This window comes from Colletotrichum acutatum, assembly GCF_030867785.1.
Source record: "Colletotrichum acutatum strain CBS 112980 chromosome Unknown BDZ83scaffold_178, whole genome shotgun sequence".
NCBI classification, from domain to species: domain Eukaryota; kingdom Fungi; phylum Ascomycota; class Sordariomycetes; order Glomerellales; family Glomerellaceae; genus Colletotrichum; species Colletotrichum acutatum.
Window position 1 is genome coordinate 23,293 of NW_026849172.1, and position 16,581 is coordinate 39,873.

General features: G+C 53.3%; 6 protein-coding genes and 2 non-coding genes across 8 annotated transcripts; 7 read left to right on the forward strand and 1 right to left on the reverse strand.

Annotated features, from left to right (window-relative positions):
* Window positions 1–1,879: 1,879 nt before the first annotated feature.
* BDZ83DRAFT_724151 (family 76 glycosyl hydrolase) lies at window positions 1,880–3,363 on the forward strand (the record flags this gene model as incomplete). Its single annotated transcript, XM_060512627.1, has 3 exons — window positions 1,880–1,967; window positions 2,025–2,129; window positions 2,180–3,363. The coding sequence occupies 3 exons, from the start codon at window positions 1,880–1,882 to the stop codon at window positions 3,361–3,363; spliced, it is 1,377 nt and encodes a 458-aa protein (XP_060358651.1).
* Window positions 3,364–5,138: 1,775 nt separating this feature from the next.
* BDZ83DRAFT_591788 (fungal-specific transcription factor domain-containing protein) lies at window positions 5,139–8,099 on the forward strand (the record flags this gene model as incomplete). Its single annotated transcript, XM_060506476.1, has 3 exons — window positions 5,139–5,813; window positions 5,868–6,233; window positions 6,291–8,099. 3 exons carry the CDS (start codon window positions 5,139–5,141, stop codon window positions 8,097–8,099), a joined length of 2,850 nt encoding a protein of 949 aa, XP_060358652.1.
* Window positions 8,100–8,451: 352 nt separating this feature from the next.
* BDZ83DRAFT_t296 lies at window positions 8,452–8,555 on the forward strand. Its single transcript has one exon. It is a non-coding gene; the product is annotated as a tRNA-Val (tRNA).
* A 6-nt stretch (window positions 8,556–8,561) lies between these two features.
* Window positions 8,562–8,633, forward strand: BDZ83DRAFT_t297. Its single transcript has one exon. It is a non-coding gene; the product is annotated as a tRNA-Ala (tRNA).
* A 270-nt stretch (window positions 8,634–8,903) lies between these two features.
* On the forward strand, window positions 8,904–10,425 carry BDZ83DRAFT_641087 (NUDIX hydrolase domain-like protein). Its single transcript, XM_060509531.1, has 4 exons — window positions 8,904–9,207; window positions 9,264–9,521; window positions 9,690–9,895; window positions 10,008–10,425. The coding sequence occupies exons 2-4, from the start codon at window positions 9,401–9,403 to the stop codon at window positions 10,257–10,259; spliced, it is 579 nt and encodes a 192-aa protein (XP_060358653.1). The 5' UTR covers window positions 8,904–9,207; window positions 9,264–9,400; the 3' UTR covers window positions 10,260–10,425.
* A 1,923-nt stretch (window positions 10,426–12,348) lies between these two features.
* BDZ83DRAFT_641089 (uncharacterized protein) lies at window positions 12,349–14,051 on the forward strand. Its single transcript, XM_060509532.1, has 2 exons — window positions 12,349–13,292; window positions 13,349–14,051. Exons 1-2 carry the CDS (start codon window positions 12,802–12,804, stop codon window positions 13,863–13,865), a joined length of 1,008 nt encoding a protein of 335 aa, XP_060358654.1. The 5' UTR covers window positions 12,349–12,801; the 3' UTR covers window positions 13,866–14,051.
* Window positions 14,052–14,883: 832 nt separating this feature from the next.
* Window positions 14,884–15,288, reverse strand: BDZ83DRAFT_135708 (uncharacterized protein). Its single transcript, XM_060501244.1, has one exon. It carries the CDS (start codon window positions 15,156–15,158, stop codon window positions 14,928–14,930), a length of 231 nt encoding a protein of 76 aa, XP_060358655.1. The 5' UTR covers window positions 15,159–15,288; the 3' UTR covers window positions 14,884–14,927.
* A 161-nt stretch (window positions 15,289–15,449) lies between these two features.
* Window positions 15,450–16,520, forward strand: BDZ83DRAFT_657212 (uncharacterized protein; the record flags this gene model as incomplete). The annotated part of the gene is made up of 3 exons (XM_060510945.1): window positions 15,450–15,652; window positions 15,836–16,124; window positions 16,197–16,520. The coding sequence occupies 3 exons, from the start codon at window positions 15,450–15,452 to the stop codon at window positions 16,518–16,520; spliced, it is 816 nt and encodes a 271-aa protein (XP_060358656.1).
* Window positions 16,521–16,581: the final 61 nt, after the last annotated feature.

Sequence of the window (16,581 nt, forward strand, 5' to 3'; positions counted from 1 at the left end):
AACCTTTCGCGAACACAATCTGAGCCCTTACGCCGACTTATCCTCAACTTGCACAGGCCTTCCGTTACGAGGTTCTTGAGTAGCTGGGTCGTCCTTGACTCCTTGGTGTTGCCGAGATGACCGCGGTTTTGCTTTCGTACTTTGACGGGGCATTCTTACCCAAACCTGTCCCTTCGAATCCTCGACTAGTCGATGTCTTTTCTTTTCAACAATGCAGGACTTCTAATTGAGCTTGCCTGAGTATCGGACGCGCAGACTCTTGCAGTCCACTAATTACCGCAGGCATCGCCGCATCGCCGCTTGCCTATACTGAAGGTGTATAAGTCTTCAAATATTGCCACAAACAGCGAAAATCAGGGCATCATCTTCGACTTGCTGTGAGCTGTGATAGATCAAATGCTCAAGGAGGAAGCAGCGAATTACGGCTCAACACAAGAAAACTCCACCGTCAGTAAGGAAATTACACACTCGATAGCTCAATAGCCTTGTCGATTTCGAGCACAGCCGCATCACCTCCATCGCTATGAAGTTTAGCGTCCCATTTACGGCACTCGCGTCTATGACCATAGCTTCACCTTTGAAGACTCAAGCCCCAGATTACGGCAACGTCGGTGTCAAGGACACTTGGTACAATCGCGTCGTCGCAAAGATGCCGGCTAAATGACAGTGAAATTTTCACCGGCCTGGAGTTATTGAGGAAATTCAAACAATTTGTGATTGAAGTAAGTCGATCGTTCAACCGTAGGATACGTGTAGCCTTTGAAGGGCAAGGATTAATTCTCGTAGATTCTCGACGCTGTTATTTGAAAGTTTTTGGAAGGAAGTGGCGGAGCAAAAGAGTAAATAAGTAAGGGGTTTGGAAGCAAAATGAGGAAACCTATTATCAATACCCTTCGGGATTTGAGCTACCAACCGCCGTCTGAGGATTCAGTAAAGAGACGATGCAACTCTGCAAGTCCCGATTGCCAGGCCAAGCAGATGCAAAGGAATGAGGATTTTCATCGGGGATCCGGCGACCCAAATATGTTTAGGAGAGTTCAGCCCAAAATAGACACGCAGACAGGTTGACAGGCTTGTTGTTCCTTGTTTCAGTCAACTATCCGCGATTCCGCACCCTTTTTTCTTCCCCGTCCCTATCGCATCCTGAGACGCGTAAGTCCACCAGCCCCCCACAACTTTTCCACAACTTCGTGCCCGCTAAGGACCGAAAAGGAGAGGGAACCAACTCGAGTTTGGATAGGGGTGGATCGTCATCGCGAACGAAGATCACCCCACCACCCGCAGCACGCTAAGACGGAAAGCCGACCGGGACCTTACGGTTCGTCGTCTCTGGAGCCGCCAGTCACGCACTCACGGCAGTCTCCCCCCAGACCCCGGTGAGCGTCGTATGCAAAATTACGGCAGCCCGGAGTTCACGGCTTCTAATTTCTACATGTATGTTTCAGTCTCAACCAACCCATACTTGGAATTCTGGCGCTAGAAAAACCACCGCATCTAGAACCAAACAATTGAACAACTAATGAGAGCCGTAGTGCGAAACCGCCGAAATCGTCTTAATAAGATGGACCCCGAGATCATGCCAGTGGGTTACGTGGTTACATGCGCGTCAGCTACAGACGTCAGCTGTGGAGAGAGGGAAAATTGAAAATGGACCCGCGATTTTGCACAGCCCTTTTGATGGAATGCCCTTTAAGCTCGAACACTCTTCTGCCCTGCCTTGAGGGGCCACCCTTCGGCCTGCGGCCTCGTTTATGTTTACGTCGTTGCCGTTGTCACTGTCGTTATCGTTCTCTGATGCCAAGCTTTTGCCAAAAGCTCGGCGCTGCGATTTGGATCTCTTGTCGCTCGTTTATATCGTCTACCAGCTGAACAAGTCGAGATGAGACCAACATTAGGACTGCCGGCTTTGGCCGTGGGATTGAAATTGGCGAGCGTCAGTGCCATCGATGTCACATGGACAGATGAAGGTAGGGTCTCTGCGTTCGCCGAGTCATCTTGCCTTGGCTAACGTATTGCGATATCAGACTCAATAAAGAGTGCCGCGGGCACGGTTGCATACGGACTAGTAAAATACTACACTGGTAACAATACTGGCGATACCCCTGGAAACTTACCAGATCCCTATTACTGTAGGTCTAGTCCATAGCATTGTCTTGGACCTCGTGTTGACGATCTCAAGGGTGGGAGGCCGGTGCCATGTTTGGCACATTGATAGACTACTGGTGGCTCACGGGCGACGACTCTTACAACACAATCACCACGCAAGCCATGCTACATCAAGTAGGCGATGACAACGACTACATGCCACAAAACCAAACCCTCACAGAAGGAAACGATGACCAGGGCTTCTGGGCAATGGCCGCCATGTCCGCCGCCGAACATAAATACCCGAATCCGCCAGAGGGCTCACCACAGTGGCTCGCCCTTGTCCAAGCAGTCTTTAACGAGTACGTCAGTAGATGGGATACGGAGAACTGCAACGGCGGTGTGCGATGGCAAATCTTTACATGGAACGCCGGCTTCGACTACAAGAACTCCATTTCGAACGGGTGCTTCTTCAACGTGGCTGCGCGCCTGGCTCGGTATACGGGGAACACGACATACTCGGACTGGGCAGAAAAGGTCTGGACATGGCAGACGGACGTCGGATTACTCACATCCGATCACGAAGTGCTCGACGGCGTTCATTTCGAGGGAAAATGCCCCAGCTCCACCGATAGCACGAAGTGGTCCTACAACGCCGGCATCTTCCTCTATGGCGCGGCGGTGATGTACAACATCACGGGGAGCGACACGTGGAAGACCCGCCTTGATGGCATGCTCACGGATGTGCAGACGGCGTTTGTCCAAAACGACATCATCTACGAGGCCTACTGCGAACCGACGGCGCAGTGCAGCCAAGACGCGCAGAGTTTCAAGGGGTACCTCGCGCGCTGGCTAGCCGCCACGTCGCAAGTTGCCGCGCATACCGCGGACACCATCACGGCGCTGCTGCTGTCGAGCGGGAAGAAGGCGGCGATCACCTGTTCGGGGTCTCCCGCTTCGGGATTCAAGGGACACGCGGGGACGGCGTGCGGATTCTCGTGGCTGAATGAGACGTTTGATGGGATCGTGGGCGTGGGACCGCAGATGACTTCGTTGCAGATGATCATGTATAACCTGGTCGGGTCGGCTGAGGCGCCCGTCACTGCTACCACGGGAGGAAACTCGACGGGCGATGTGAACGGAGGAAAGACTGATGATGGGTCAGGGTCGTCAAATTCTCTCAAGGCGATCACCACCGCGGACAAGGCCGGTGCGGCCATCTTGACGATAATGGTTTCGGCCAGTGTTGTCGCCGGTAGTGCTTTCCTCATCATGTAGGAGGAGTCTTGTGTTTGTCATTCAGCGATATTTGATTTCTTTGAGCAAATGTGAGAGCGAACCCACACCGAGGTGAAGTATTCGGTGAAGTAACAACACATGACCGATGTGGCTTGGTCGGTGCCAAGCATTCTGAAGCGGAAATGTGAAAGTTTAGTATGCATACTCGGCATATCGTGCCAGTGTCAACGGCTTTTTTGGCATGTGTCTCGCCTGTGGTTCCCCCTCCGGAAGCGGGGAGGACAAATGCAGTAGGCAAGGTCTCCCGAACTAAACACGTTCAGCTTCATGGGTTTCCTAGAGATCTGCGCTGATACGAAACGAAACTAAGATCGATGCTACGATACCCTGAGCACGGAATATGTAAACTTTATCAGGTCTGGCATGCCGTACATACGTCCGAACAAGCCTTCTCTTAGGGAAGGTATGCAGAGCACATGGGGGAAACGTGTTTGTTGAATCAACCAGTTGGGTTGCTACTTCCACACGGTAAGATGGTTCGGCTGATTGATAGTAGTCGAAGGAGTTAGTTTTTGGAAAACTGGTCACCAACGCGAGTGGTCGCCTTGCGTCATGGGCAGACTTACACAGACCGTTGCAAACCTTGGGTTGGAGACTTGAGAGTCGAGAGTCTTGGACGCCGTTCTCGGAGATATCGGACATGTTGAGCACCGACCGCCGGCGAGTGCTCATCGTCTCAACACATGGGAGCCTGAGCCAGATCGTGTTCCATGCTTGCCGGTCAAGTTGGTAGTTGATGATGTCGTGCGTAAACCGGTGGGAATTACCCAACTTGTAGTTAGTGAAAAGGATGGCCCCGTGTTGTCGACTGACAACGCAACGTAACGCCGAGTAATCAAGATCGCTTTTTCCGAGAAGCTCGGAGGTACTGGCCGACACCAGTAACTCACCGAGCCTCACCGGAGACAGGTGTGTCATTCCAGTCAGGGTCTATCGGTGAGCTAATCACGGCCGCTTCCGAGGTGGGCTGAGCCAATGGAAAGTGTTGCATTGCTGGCCGTGGCCGATGCAGGCGCCCTGCCCCACCCACCGGCTTGCCGGTCTAAGCTCCGACCTCGATCGGTGCTCCCTCCCCTGCTATTCCCATGCTCCCATGCTCTTTTCCCTCCCACTTCATTCTATTTCCGCGCACAGAGGGTGACTGGCATTCGTGCGTACCAGAGTTGGCTCCCGTCCATCTTCCAACCCCCACCTACCTTTACCCTTGCCTTACCTTACCTGGCTGCTCTGCTGCTGTTGCGGCTGCGCCTTCCAGTCGCCTGTCTAGTGAAGCCCAACCCACCAATCCCAACAACCCTCCAAGAGTCACCGAAAGATAACTTCCAACGCCAATCGACCAAACACCAAGGAACCAATTTAACAGCTTACCGCCTAATCGGATGGGCTGCTGTGATTCTGGCATGCTCTAGGCTCGAGTCTCGTGTCACGTCTGTTGTCTCTGGGTGGGTAAAGCTGGAGCCAAGAGCAAAACAGCGTCGCAGGATTGATCCCCCGCCATTTGTCAGCCTTCTCAGCTCTGGTAGCCAAACTGTGTGTGTCACCACCGCCGCACTCAGTCGAATCCTATCCCTCAAACCCCAATTCAAACCTTCGTGAGCCTCTCCTCCCCGACTACAACCGCCACTGCGAACGACCAAATCTCTCTTACGGCGTCTGCGTCCCTAGACAATCGACGGACGACCGACAAGACAGACACCATGGACAACTTCTCGCCGACAAGTCAACAGTCGAACCCCACGACGCCAGCCAACGCCATGAATGCCAACCCCCACCATTCGCCAAACTCCCCGACCATTCACGACTTTCCTGCCCTCAGCCGACATGGCGCGACCTCTATACCTCCCGATCAACCCGTGGCCATGACGGCCTCCGGCCAGCCAGCCCTCAATCCCCGAAGCTGCGTCACCTGCCGCCGACGAAAGGTCCGCTGCGACAAGCAAATGCCGTGCAGCAACTGCCGCCGTGCCGTCATCCAGTGCATCTACCCGGCCCCCGGCCGCGCTCCTCGCCGTCCCAGACCGAAAGACCCGAATGCGCCGCCCAAAAACTCGAGCGAGCGTGAGGTCGAGCTCATGAAGCGCTTGCGCAAGTTGGAGGGCATCGTAGAGGAGCTTAGCGGCCAGATCGAGGTCGAGAGCGGCACAGGGAGCAACAGTGGTCGCCACAACTCGAGTACAGGCAATTCGCCCGAGGCTTTTGGTAACGACCTGAGCTCTGAACGCGCCGGTAGCACTTCGAGCGGCGCTGCCGTCATGAGTGCATTCAAGGAGGCTGTCACGCCCAACAGGATGGAGACGGACCCAGAACCCAAGAAGCCGGTAGAGAGGCAAGCAGGCATAAGCAGGTCCTTTGGCCGACTTGTGCTTCACGACAAGGGCAAGACGAGCAGATACGTGAGCAGCGCATTTTGGTCCAAGCTCAATGACGAAGTGAGTCACCCGAGTCATGTTTTTGCTCCCAAAGTGCTGACAAGGATGCCATAGCTTGACGAGCTTCGAGAAGAGACGCATGCGTTGGATCAAGATACCGATGATTCAGATGTCGAGGACACGCCGGACCACTCTCCAATACAGGACACCGACGCTGCGACGGACCACCATGCCTTTATCCTGGGATACCGGTCTTCCGATGTCGACTTGCGCAAGCTGCATCCCTTGCCATCTCAGATACCTTTCATGTGGCAAGTTTACCAGGAGAACGTGGAACCGTTGCTCAAGATCTTGCACATTCCGACCATGGAGAAGCTCATCCGCGACATGCGACGCAATATCGACGAGCTAACTGCCGGTAACGAAGCTCTGCTGTTTTCTATCTACTATGCAGCAATCACATCGATGGAAGATGAAGAGGTGAGTCCATGTCATGTCAAATACACACGCACTTAGCCGTAACTAACCTGTTCACAGGTGGAGAAGAATTTTGGATCAAAGAAGGAAGAGATGCTCTCGCAGTATCGCTTCGCTCTCGAGCAGGCACTCGCAAAGGCCAACTTCCTCAATACCTCCGATATGGTGGTTCTCCAGGCTTTTGTCATGTTCCTCACGCTGGTCCGCAGGGAGGACGACACCCGATTCTGCTGGACGCTGACTGGGTTGGCGATTCGTATCGCGCAAGGACTGGGCATCCACCGCGACGGAACAAACTTCAATCTTCCTCCCTTTGAGACCGAAATGAGACGCCGCTTGTGGTGGGCTATCTGCACTCTGGACCTTCGCTCTGCAGAAGAGCTTGGCAGCGATCTCACCATCATCGACCGATCGTTTGACACCGAACTGCCCTCTAATTTGAATGATTCAGACATTGAGCCGGGGATGGCAGAGGTTCCCAAATCGCGCCTAGGCAAGACCGACTGCGCCGTATCGCTGGTGAGATACGAAATCTGTGCATTGTCACGGCGGTTACACACGGTGGGATCGGCCATGGCTGGTGTCTGTCCAAAGGACGCCGCATCGAGTCTCGAAGAGCGCGAGCGCATGCTTATCGAAGTTTACGATCGGGTCGAGGAGAAGTTTCTCAAGCATTGCTTCACCGACGACGACCCCCTCTTCTGGATGGCGGCCATGATCGCCCGTGTTATCATGGCCAAGATGAGTCTCGTCATCTATCAACCGATGCTGTTCCCTGGCAACGGCCATGAACTATCCAACGAGATCCGCGACAGGCTCTTCATCTCGGCCATTGAAATCGTTGAATACAACTACATCCTAAACACAGATCCCCGCTGCAAGCAATGGCGTTGGCTCTTCCAGACCTATAGACAGTGGCACGCGATTGCCTACATCCTCATGGAAGGCGGACGTCGGCCATGGTCAGCGACCTCGGAGCGAGGGTGGGAAGCTGTCAACAACACGATGCGATTCGATAGGGACCCGTCGGAAATTTCGAGGATGGCAGATCATATGGCTGTATGGGTACCGTTGCGGAAGCTTAGCGCAAAGGCGACGAAGCACCGCGAGGCGGAGATTGTCCGTCTCAGAGCCGATCCGGAAGCGGCACGCCAACTGGACGTAGACGATCGTATGAATCCCATCCCGGCCAGACTTGGACCGGTGCCCGGAATGGAAATCAAGCACCTGCAGATTCGCACCCGCTGGCGGAACCTGGTACGGACGGATGGCGGCTCCAGCCCCCTACCACCGCCGGCTAACAACGTAACGCAAAATCAACCCGTGCAGCAGCAGCAGAGCGTAGCGCCTCGAGGTCCGGTTCCCCAGCCTGCGAACCCGACAGTTCAGGCTCCGACGCCCGCACCGCAGCAGAGAGAGCCCGAGTTCATCGACACGGTGATGATGGCGCGCGGCTTCAATCCCAACCACATCTGGGAGTATATCTACCCGACGGCGGAGTCCATGGCAGCTGACCCGAACAATACGCTCTTCCCGCCCAGCGCCTCGCAGCCGCAAGCGTCGCAGTCTATGATGTCCTCGGCAGTGCCATCACCTGCAATGTCAACTAGACAGGGTCTTGATAACGAACAGCAGCTGAAGCAGCAGGCCATCGCGATGCAGTCCCAACCTACGGTAGCGTCATCTCTGGGGGACAACCAGCCTCCGTGGCTGTGGTCTGACCCGTTCACGTCCATCAATAATGTGCCCGTTGACTCAATGGACGTCAACATGGACAACTTGGATGACTTCAACTGGCAGAATTGGCAGGAGAGCATCAAGGGATTCGAGATGGATCCGGATAACATGCCCCAGAAGGGAGCATGGTAAAGATGTATAATGTTTGCGGTGTAGTATGTGCATGGTTTCTTTAGGATGTGGATTTTGGATGTCTCCTCTCACGCGAAGGCTCTTGGAGAGCTATGTAATGATACCCTACGGAAGCAGATGTAATGAATGATGATTTACTTTTCACACTTGGTGCAACGCTTCGCATCATCCATGATTTGCGACTATCGACTCCATGCTTTATGGATATGGGCCCCTCTCCATCGTCGGAGCATCCGCCTCAACCTCAACCCCGTCCGCCCACATCCACTCGACGCCGACCTAACCACCACCACCATCTCCACGCCCTTGCCCTAAGAGCGGGCTTCTCTTCCACGACTCTCAACAATAACTTGGTCTGGTGGTGTAGTTGGTTATCACGTCAGTCTAACAGCTCGAGAGCCTCACCTCTCTCGTCTGTCACACTGAAGGTCTCCGGTTCAAGTCCGGGCTAGATCATGACATGGGCGATTGGTTTAGTGGTATAATGACCGCTTAGCATGCGGTAGGTCCTGGGTTCGATTCCCAGATCGTCCATTATTTTTGAGGGATTGAAGTATGGGTGGTGGTGGTGATGTTGTGGTTGGTGTTTTGAGGTTTTGGCTGTCTTTGGTGGTGATGCTAAGCGCTGTGTCGCAACGGTAACGGGTGTGAGGGGCTCGGTCTTGTCAGCGGCTCTGTTCCTTTCTTAATGTGCCATGCCTATCTTTATCAATGCTAAAACCGGCTAAAGACCATTGTTACAGATTGCAAGTGTACTCTTATCCACAGCCTGGAGGCGAAGTACGAACGAAGTGTATTGATGCGGTGAGATGGTGTCACCTAGAGCAAGCGAGAACAAACACATTTTGCCCAAGGCTGACCAGGCTGATTTTCCCAGGTGGCCCCGCAAACTGCAGCTATGCGACTTAGCCGATCAATACGTTTTTACCCTTTACCAACGACCTTTGCTCTCCATTCACCGGCCCAACAGAGTGCGACCAACGCGAACAGAGTCCCTTGTCCGACAAAGACGAAGTGAATACATTTGCCGTCCTGAATGGGCTGAATAGGTATCGAGCCGAACAAAGAGCGAAGCGAATGAAGGGTGCGTTTGGATCTGGCAACGCAGGTATATGAGTCAACCTCGAGCCCGATGAATAACCACTCATTCTCCATCAATTCAAGACAAATCTCGGAGCTTCAGTGCCACGACGCTTGCAATTAAGAGATATTTATATCTTGTTTGAGCACTTTAGAAGGCTTGCGCTGCGAGTGCTACCTGTTCACTCCTTTTATAGCCTTGGAAAGATCGTAGGGCAAACATGGCGCCCCCACCTTTACACGACGACCCCCAATTCCACCACGTCCGCTCAGGCGTCACGGCCATCATCGAGCGACATGGGAAAGTTATCATCGGGATGCGCAAGGCCAGTCACGGCATAAGTGAGATTCAACCCCTCCCCAGCACTCGTCACCAGAGGACATGGTATTGGCGGCCTTGAAACTGCTTCCACGTTCCTCAAAGCGCTCGCGGACCTTGCCATCGTCCCGGCGCCCAAGGACTTTGGTTACTACTTCGGTCCTTATGCTCACTGATCCGTGAATTGATAGACAAAATGCAGATGCCCGGAGGTCACCAAGAAATATGGGAGAAACCCGAAGCGTGCGCGGAACGAGAGACGTTCGAGGAGACTGGTCTTGTTGTGAAAGCCATCGCGCATGGGCCCACCACTGACGATCAATTTTTGGAGGAAAGGAAGCATTATAAGACGCTTCATATATGGTGCAAGATGGTTGATGAGACTGCTGAGCCGAAGGTGAGTGGAAGAACCTGCCGTTTATTTCCCCAGGTTGAGGAGTGAGAGAGGGTGACGTTGGATGCTTGATATGCGTTGAGGAAATAGCGTGACTGACTTCAGGTTGAAACAGGCAAAGGAGATGGATAAGTGTGACAAGTGGATGTGGAAGTCGGCGAAGGAGCTGAGGGAGTATTTCAGACAAGGCCAGGCGTTCAAGCCATTAGAGAATCTGGTAGGGCAGTCTCCTGAGAACGACGTTCTGGCGAAACTTGAAAATCGTGCCGAGGCCCACGAGAAGGCCGTTGAGCTAGCTGAGAAGGCTAAGCTCGCTGAGCAGGCTAAGGTTGACGAGCAGGCTACAGACGTGGAAGTAGACGTCTAGACCTCGCATTGAACATCAAGGCAGGGACCTAGAGGTCTAGGACGTTAGCGTTTGCTTTTACGTCAGTGAAGTACCGCAACCAGATCGTAAGAAAGAGAAAAAAAGAATAGAAAAGTTTGTACATACTGAACGATTTGAGCAAATAGGCGTAGAGTTTGCGAGAGCCGGCGACAAAAGTCGCAACATAGCCGGGTCTGAGTCCGCGGTGTCATGCATGATTTGCTCCTTCGGATATCTCGCACTTTCACCAGAATATCCACAGGCACTTGTATCCGTAGTCGGGCAGATGGGGTCACCTCAATTCATCAACAACCATGTACAGGATGGTCTTTGTAGATCTCACTGGGGTAGGAAAGAGGCGGAGACGTAATTACGGCTTTGAGATACAAGCTTTGGGTGGATGAGAAGCGGTTAGGCTGGCCCAAGGCCGGGCCATTGGGAACCAAAGTTCCATTTCGAGCACCTTCCTGCACTGCTGCGCGTGGCAATCGGGGATGGCTTGGGCCACTGCGGGCGAGAACTTTGGGAGAGGGAGTTGGGCTGGTTCCCTGGATTGACGGAAAGGCTCGATGACGTTCAATTGCTGTTGATATGTTTGGGTGGGCGATGGAAGTGATGATGCGATGCGGAAGATGTTACCGCCCCCAAAGTTTGTAATATTGATTCCCAAAGGAGGAGTCGAGACATTGATCAAACCAACTGGCTGTCAGTCTACAGAGCAGAGGCAGACAGTGGACATGGACAAAGCAAGGGTACAACCCCGGCAGCCCGGTAGATTGTTCGCAAAATTCACAGCTCATAGCACCAAACTTTCGAAATAAGAATGAAATATCCGTACTCTTAGAGTTCAGGTTTGGCCCCGAAGACCTCCGGGAGTACGGGCCCTACGGAGCACGGATACGGACAATTCAGCGAGTGTCTAGTCTCAGCGGTGGCCGACCCCTGTCCTGTTCTGACGGAGTCTGCAGCCGAGATTTGTCAGTTCGAAATTTGGCTGTCACTCACTCTACCGGGGACCGGGGCTGCAATCCTTCTGCCTGGAGGATTTGCTTCAGGCCGTCCAGGTGGCTCCATCTTGAACACGACGTCAGCTCCGTGCTGGAGGAGAGTCCTGAGTGGGAAGTGAGGACATGCTTCTTCGTGTTAACGTTGTTGGCTGTTGCCTTGGTAAAGCTGACAAGTGGAGAACATAAAGAACGAATGTCGACATCTGTTTAAGCATGTCGGATGTGAACTCCGTTGAACGGGGGACTTGCTGGGTTCGGCAGGGTTGGCTTCCATCGTTCAGGTCTGTCGCGTGGTTTCTGAGGAATCGACTGCTGGTTTCTTGTATGTGATTACAAACTCATCATTCTTGGTATTTGAACTTTCCGAGCACCTGGAATCAATACATCTTCCGATCTGACGGGTCGAAAAGGAGGTCTCGTTGGCCGCGAGCAACATGGCCTCGAGTTGGCGATGAAACTCTGTAATATGCTGTGATTGACCAGTTTGCCGCGCAGACTGCGTTGGCAGCCGGGCCGTTTAAAGCGAGTGCCTCAAGCGGCAATTTCACAGCGATCAGTGGCTTAGACTTGGCCAGGGCTTCCCCTCCGGAAGTATGAGCTTGGCGACTACCGTTACATCTTCCTGTAGCCCTGATACGAGTTTATCGAAAGCATGAGTTGATGAGGCCGTTCCTACACACGATGGTAGGGTGCCACTGGCAGCTCAGCTCTATTGCGACTGCGTCAGTGAGAGACTGAGAGCCAGGGAGAGAGAGGCAGAGTTTCAAATCTCACTTGCATCTCGCAGGCCCTGCCATCTCAACCTCCCCAGGTGCACGGCCGCTGACAGAGTTATTCGACCGCCTTAATGGGCTGCCTAGGCCTACCAATAGGTCATCTTCTGGTCGCCCTTCCGCCACCCCTGGCTAGCGGGCGCAACCGCGCCAAGGATCATGACCTTGCCCGCTGGACACCATCTCGTTGCCTACGAGCTTTGATAGGGGCATCCATTACAGCTTGCGGCTTTCGATGCTGCTATTCCCTTTGGGGAAGTGTCTTTCGAGATGGAGTGCTCGATTCGAGTAAAGAGAAAACCAAAGTCCCTATTCCCAGGCCCAAGAGCGTCAACAGTGCTGCCCGCTCGTAGCGGGACGGGCAAGGGTAAGGAACATGGTTTGGTTCTTGCTTTCCCACAACCGTCGATCATTCATCACGGTCCACGGAGCCTTGGAGGATTGCTTGTCCTGTGCGTCTCCCCTGCTCTTGAAGATTGGTGAAGGTCTTAGAGGATGGGCCGGGGCTTTAATAATCTGCTTGCTGCCGGCCCTTCTCTTCTGGGTGTTGTAAGTGTATATCTTGGCTGCCACCCCTCCGAACCGGCTCGAGATGTGGTTCTTCAGAATTTTTGCCTTTTGAGTTCATGCCCTTTCATTACATAGTCACGGTCAACTTGGCACCCTTAATCTCAGTCGTTACTTGATACCTGAAGCATCTATCCATCGAGTCGATTAGTGGTGGACATAGGCGAGGAGTGTATCACATCATTCGAATCAACAATGCCATCAAGTTCACCGGAAAGACACTTGGTCGCACCGGACAACAGCAACATCGCTTCCAGACAGGCATCCCAAGACTCGGACCGCGAAGTGAAATACCAGACAGGATTGATGCCCGCCGAATATGCGGGCCTCGAGGTGGCCTCGCCCTCGCCGGGCATGAAGTACTACCAGCCTGCGCCGGGCGCCGCCCCTGAACCGGTACCGGCACCAGCGCCGGGCGGATACGCGCCGTACCAAGATCAAGATCAGCACAACGGCTCCGGGTACGAAAGCCACCAGTACCCCGCACATTCAACGGTCGGGGCTGGATACGGCGGAAGCCAGGCGGGGATGCCGCCGAAGAAGAATAAGAGGATATGGGGCATCCCCGTGGCGACGTTTTGGGTAGCTATCGTCGCGTTGGTTTTCTTTCTGGGGACGATTGGTGCGTCTGCTGCGGCTGGAACGATCGCACAGGCGCATGCGGCGTATGTGCAGACGTGCCAAGCGTAAGTGAACATGAGCGGCCAAATTTTGGAAGCAACAGAGTCTGACATCAGAGCAGCAAACTCGAGCAAGCATCATCACCATCAGCGTGCGCTTCGAGCGGATCATCAGCAGCATCCGCATCAGCATCAGCCTCGGGGGCCTCAGCGCTCTCAGCATCAGCCTCAGCAACAGCATCATCAGCATCCTCCACTTCAACCTCACTCGCCTACATCCCGCTCCCAGGCCAAGCCTCCTCAATTCTGGGCGAAGCGACGACAAACTGCCCCGACCTCAGCTCAGAGAACAAGACGTACACGGTACCGAACTCGAATCTGCGCTTCGTGCGCGAGTGCGGCAACAATTACCCGATGAATGACCTAGGCCACATCCCGCTGACGAGGATGGAAGACTGCATGAACCTGTGCGCGGCACTTGCTGTCACGACGCAGAGCGCTGATGGGCCTTGTGTGGGTGTGGCGTGGGTTACGGCGGGGAAGCAGGGAACGGATGAGAATTATTGCTGGTTGAAGAGTGCCAAGGGGGCGCCGGATCCGAAGGCGAATATCGAGGCTGCATGGCTTGTGAGGACGTGAGAGAGGTCCCAGTCGGGAGTGAGTGAACGTCGTGAGTGAGATAAGCGAAATGAGATGAGAATGAGATGAGACTAGATGAAATGAGATGGGACACTTCTGAGTGGCGTTGTCATCTACATACTCTGATACCACGATTGTCATGTTTACGTTTGCCGATTAATCGTCCTACGATAATACAAACGCAATTCAATATTGAATACTTTGAAGAGGGTAGGCTGAGTTGGGCAGATGCTTCCAAGCCTGTAGATTTCACGACGTCACTCGATCATACCTTGACTGAGCTTGAGAAGATGGCGGCTGCATTTCAGCGTGCGGAGGCTGGGCGAAGTTGGGGTTCCCTTGTAATCCATGTCACGACCTGACATTGCGCTCATAGCAAAACCACAACTTCAATTTTCCATTTTGAGCCCAGAGAGGGCCGCTCGTGAAGACATCTTGGATGCGCCGGTCTTCTTCCTTGCCACTTAGGGCGAGTGGCCAGGCCCTACTCCATAATACATAGTCTTCCGTAGTGGGTTTGGCGTTGTTTTCAGGTGGTCGTACGGTGAATAAAGGAAGAGAGAGCACGGTTAGTTAAGGTTTTCGTCAGGGAGGGGTGACCTCACCAGACGCGTCCATCCTTGTCGATGTTTAGTTGGCGACGTGACTCTACTTACCTGAAATACCGAGTTTCAACGAGCATTTCATCATCAACACCGTCGATACAAATCTTGCCTAAAAACCTTGCCATCTCGCAAATTCTTTGGGTCATATACCTGATCTTCAAACTGCCAAACACCCAGCCAACCCCTGGTAGCATTTCAACGACGCGTGCGCGCTCACCTGCTGTGGGAACTTATCGTGGGACCACGCCACTGAAGCTCCCATCACTTTGCCATATCCCCTTGATTTCAACAACTTTCATCACCAAAGCCGGCCACCAAGCTCGCTATATGGTTTACCTGTCTCTCATACGACTTGAGCAGTATCGATAATCGCCTCTCTGCGTACTCATTGCTCCTCGATCATCGAGCTGCCTACACTACAACTGCCCGCCCTTCCCGAAGCGCCACCTAAGCAATATCACGCTACCACCCCTTTGTGCATATTTAAAGACTCGCAAGGTCTCTGCGCTTGGTTCACTATGGCTTCCAAGAACCCAGCAAGAGCCGCGAGGCCAACCGCAATGGTCAAAACTCGAGCGGCGGCCAGGGTAAAGGTAGCGGCAAAGGTATAACTAAAAGCAAGGGCAAGGACCGACGAAATGGAAAGGGACAAAACGGTGATAGCTTGCTCCAGTGTTTTGAGCGCCATTCACGCTTCGTAGAATCCTTGTCCAAACCCGATGCCACTCCCCAAACGTCTGATCGCGAATTCAGGAGATATGAGAACGATCGGAATAGGTTGGCGAAATTAGCAAAGTCTCCGAAGGGACTTGAATATTGGCTAGCCGAGGAGAGACGGAAATAAGAGGAAACGAAGAAAAAGAATTTACGGGAAGCGAAAAAGGAGGCCGAACGACAGGCTAAGGATTCGCGGACACAAGATGAGAGGGAATACGCGCAGCTTGTTCATCAATGGCACTCGACGGAGTCCGAACGTGGCATGTCCGCGTTCCAAAAGTGTCTCAACCTCGACCGACAAGAAGTCGATTCTGCATCTCTACCTACACACTCGCTCGAGACCCCCGTGTGGTTCTCGCTTTGGTCGACCAACATATGCGAAAATTGGGGCCATGTCGACATCCCCAACGGTATTCTCTGCCTCAAATGCGACCACCTCGCCACGTTCCAAGCCGGCGGGCAGATGTGTAGAGGCACCATCATTTGGAATAAACGGCCGCTGAAGATCATGTTGTTGCCTTTTCCATATCCGGATGTGGCATATCCCCCCAAGTCGTAGAAACTCTTTTCTCTTGCTTGCGCGGACGGCGCGGCTCTGGGTGGAAATCGGGACGAGCACTGTACAGCATACATCTGTATCTACGACAGGGAAAGATTGAGATTAACCCTGCACAGGGATCTCATCAATCCGTCTAGCTTCACCAGCAGATGGAAGAATCCTCGCCATTTTACCACAGAATGGGTCGACATCTGGGGCGTAAGGGGAGAGGCAAGCCAGGTCCAGAATGCCCTTTCAGCCACGCCCAGCATTTCCAGGGGTCAACCCTCTGGACCATTGGAAAACGAAAACAACTTTCCGTCCGGCAGCGCCGGCCCTCGAGACGTGAAAATGGAGCACTTCGAAGAAGATCCAGTCTATGTTGACGAAGAGGACCAGGTTCTTTTGAAAAATGAAGACCAGACTCTTGTTGACTAGGAAGACCACATTTAATTCGATGAAGGAAATCAGGTCTTTATTGACGAAGAGAGGGAGCAAGGGGAGGAGGAGGAGGAGGAGGAAGGCTATGAAGAGGAGGGCCATGAAAAAAATTATCAAGGCTATGAAGAAGATCATGAAGAGGAAGATTACGAAGAAGACGAGGATGAACCGGATGCGGAAGAGACTGATTCAGAATATGGGAATGAGCCGTACGATCTCGACGATATGGAATCTTGCCTCAAGGAACCGCCAATACGCTCTTGGCGAGGATCAAGTCCACCTTCAGATGATTACAAGCCTCGAGTTAACACGCCTCCGCCACTGCGCTCTACTCAACCCGACCCCGAAGAGTAAAAGGCAATTCTGAATGGACGTCCTGTGGAACTTTAGTATGTGGGCAAGCCTCTTGACGAGG